This window comes from Cariama cristata, unplaced genomic scaffold (assembly GCF_000690535.1).
Source record: "Cariama cristata isolate BGI_N322 unplaced genomic scaffold, ASM69053v1 scaffold1717, whole genome shotgun sequence".
In the NCBI taxonomy this organism is placed as follows: Eukaryota; Metazoa; Chordata; class Aves; order Cariamiformes; family Cariamidae; genus Cariama; species Cariama cristata.
In genome coordinates, this window is record NW_009626888.1 from 1 (window position 1) to 1,865 (window position 1,865).

The 1,865-nt window shown below is 48.2% G+C and overlaps 1 protein-coding gene across 1 annotated transcript in view; it reads left to right on the forward strand.

Moving 5' to 3' along the window:
- Positions 1 to 1,459: 1,459 nt before the first annotated feature.
- FOXM1 (forkhead box M1) overlaps positions 1,460 to 1,865 on the forward strand; it is a 7,354-nt gene continuing 6,948 nt past the window's right edge. The window contains exon 1 of the mRNA XM_009704208.1: positions 1,460 to 1,865. This exon is cut by the window's right edge and continues 199 nt beyond it. Within this exon, the coding sequence (XP_009702510.1) occupies positions 1,497 to 1,865 (369 nt within the window). The 5' untranslated portion in view covers positions 1,460 to 1,496.

The following is a 1,865-nucleotide window of genomic DNA, read 5'->3' on the forward strand; positions in this document are numbered from 1 at the left end:
GGCCGGCAGCCCCGTGAGAGCTGCGCTAAGAGCCTAGGGCGGTGGGGAGAGGGGTGCGTCTGGGCCTGTGCCGGGGCGGAGGGGCCCCGGGGAAGCAGGCGGCAGGGCTGGGGTTGGCGTGGGTGAAGAAGGAGCCAGGAGCCCCTTTACCACTCCGCGCCTTGCCACCCCTGGGGCCGTGCACACGCAGGGTCGCTCCTGGGCCTACACTGGTGGCAGCAGGCTTCTGAGGAAGTGGCTTGCTCCTGTAGGGAATGCAGCCTTCTGGGGGCTGGCTAAAGGTTCCTCTTTTGTTGTTGTCTTACAGGGATCTCTCTTGGAGGGAGTGGAGCAGATGGCAAAGGGCCATGTGTGGGCCTGGGTGGTACAGCCCGTGTGTAACGCACAGCGCTTGTGTTGGTGGGCTGTGGCTGCGGGGCAGCCCCTGATCGCAGGGCTCTCTGCTCCCTACATGTAGGGAATCGACTCAGTTTTTATCTGCCAGACCCTTTCCAGTTTGTATCTATGTAGGTGATTCCTACTGAGAACTTTCATGTTTATTAGCTGGCCCGGTGAAATCTACCAATGCAAAAGGCCTCTGTTTTTGTTATTTGCTTCTGTTCTGCCTGCCATCCCTAATGATAAAGAATTTGTGTGTTCTTGTTCTGGTATAGTTTGCTGCAAGGGGCTCTCTCTGTCTCATTCTTGAATGGCATGATATTTATAAGTGGTGTTCTCAGAAGAGACATACTGCATCTTACCCTGAAAGCAGTATCTGAATTTTCTCTCCTCTGCTTTCTAATCTAAATTGTCTGTTGTCCAAAAGTTTGACATTTAAATTGTGTGCTGTCAAATGATTAATTTATCTGATTCTTGACAAATCTACAGGAGGAATGACTGAAGTATTTACTTTACATTTATTTTAAAGTGACTGACTTCTGCTGCATTTATTGTGTACCTTTGTAGGGTCAGGGACAATCTCTGCTTCCCAGATCTTAAACCATCTGTTGAACTCGCATTTTGTTCAGGTTGTGTGATCTGCTGGTTACAGCAATGAGAGATAAGAATCAGGACTGCTATTTCCATGTTCTAGCTTCTCTCCCCTCCAGCTTGCTGGCTGAAGCTGGTCAAGTCACTTTACAGCTAAGTCTCAGTCTCCCTTCCTTTCTGTAAAGCACATATACATACTTTCCTCATTATTACGTACTATGTGGCTCCCAACTTGTCATGCGATTTATCTACTCTGCAAATAACTCTCTTGTCCTGCTCACACAAGGTGTGGAGAAAGGAGGTACAGTTCTATTTTTCCAACAGCTTCATCGACCTTATTAAATGCTTTCATTTTTTATTTTCCTTGTTCGTAGCAACTGCTGAGAACGTGTGCTCTGTGGGAGGCCTGTGGTGATTTGTTGCACCTTTCCCAGCTGTTCCTGCCCTCTGTGTTCTTACATTGTATCTTTTGTTTTGCAGGGTTTGTTCTTCTCCCTTTCAATGGAGAGTGACTGTACAGATCAATAATGAGGACCAGCCCTCGCAGGCCCTTAATTCTCAAAAGGCGGAAACTGACCCTCCCACAGAAGGATGTATCCAGTGCTTCAGCAAGAGATGAGAACAGTGGTCAGGATGAAAAGACTCCTAAGCAGGAGCATAGCCAGGAGGACCAACACAATAGCCAACCTAGAGACAAAATGGACTGTGGCCTGCGGAAATTCCCAACAGGAATAAAGATAATTGACCATCCTACCATGCCCAACACACAAGTGGTGGCCATCCCTCCAAATGCTGATATCCAGAGCATCATAGAAGCACTGACAGCAAAAGGAAAAGAATGTGGCAACAATGGGCCCAACAAATTCATTCTCATTAGCAGTGGGGGCACATCCCGT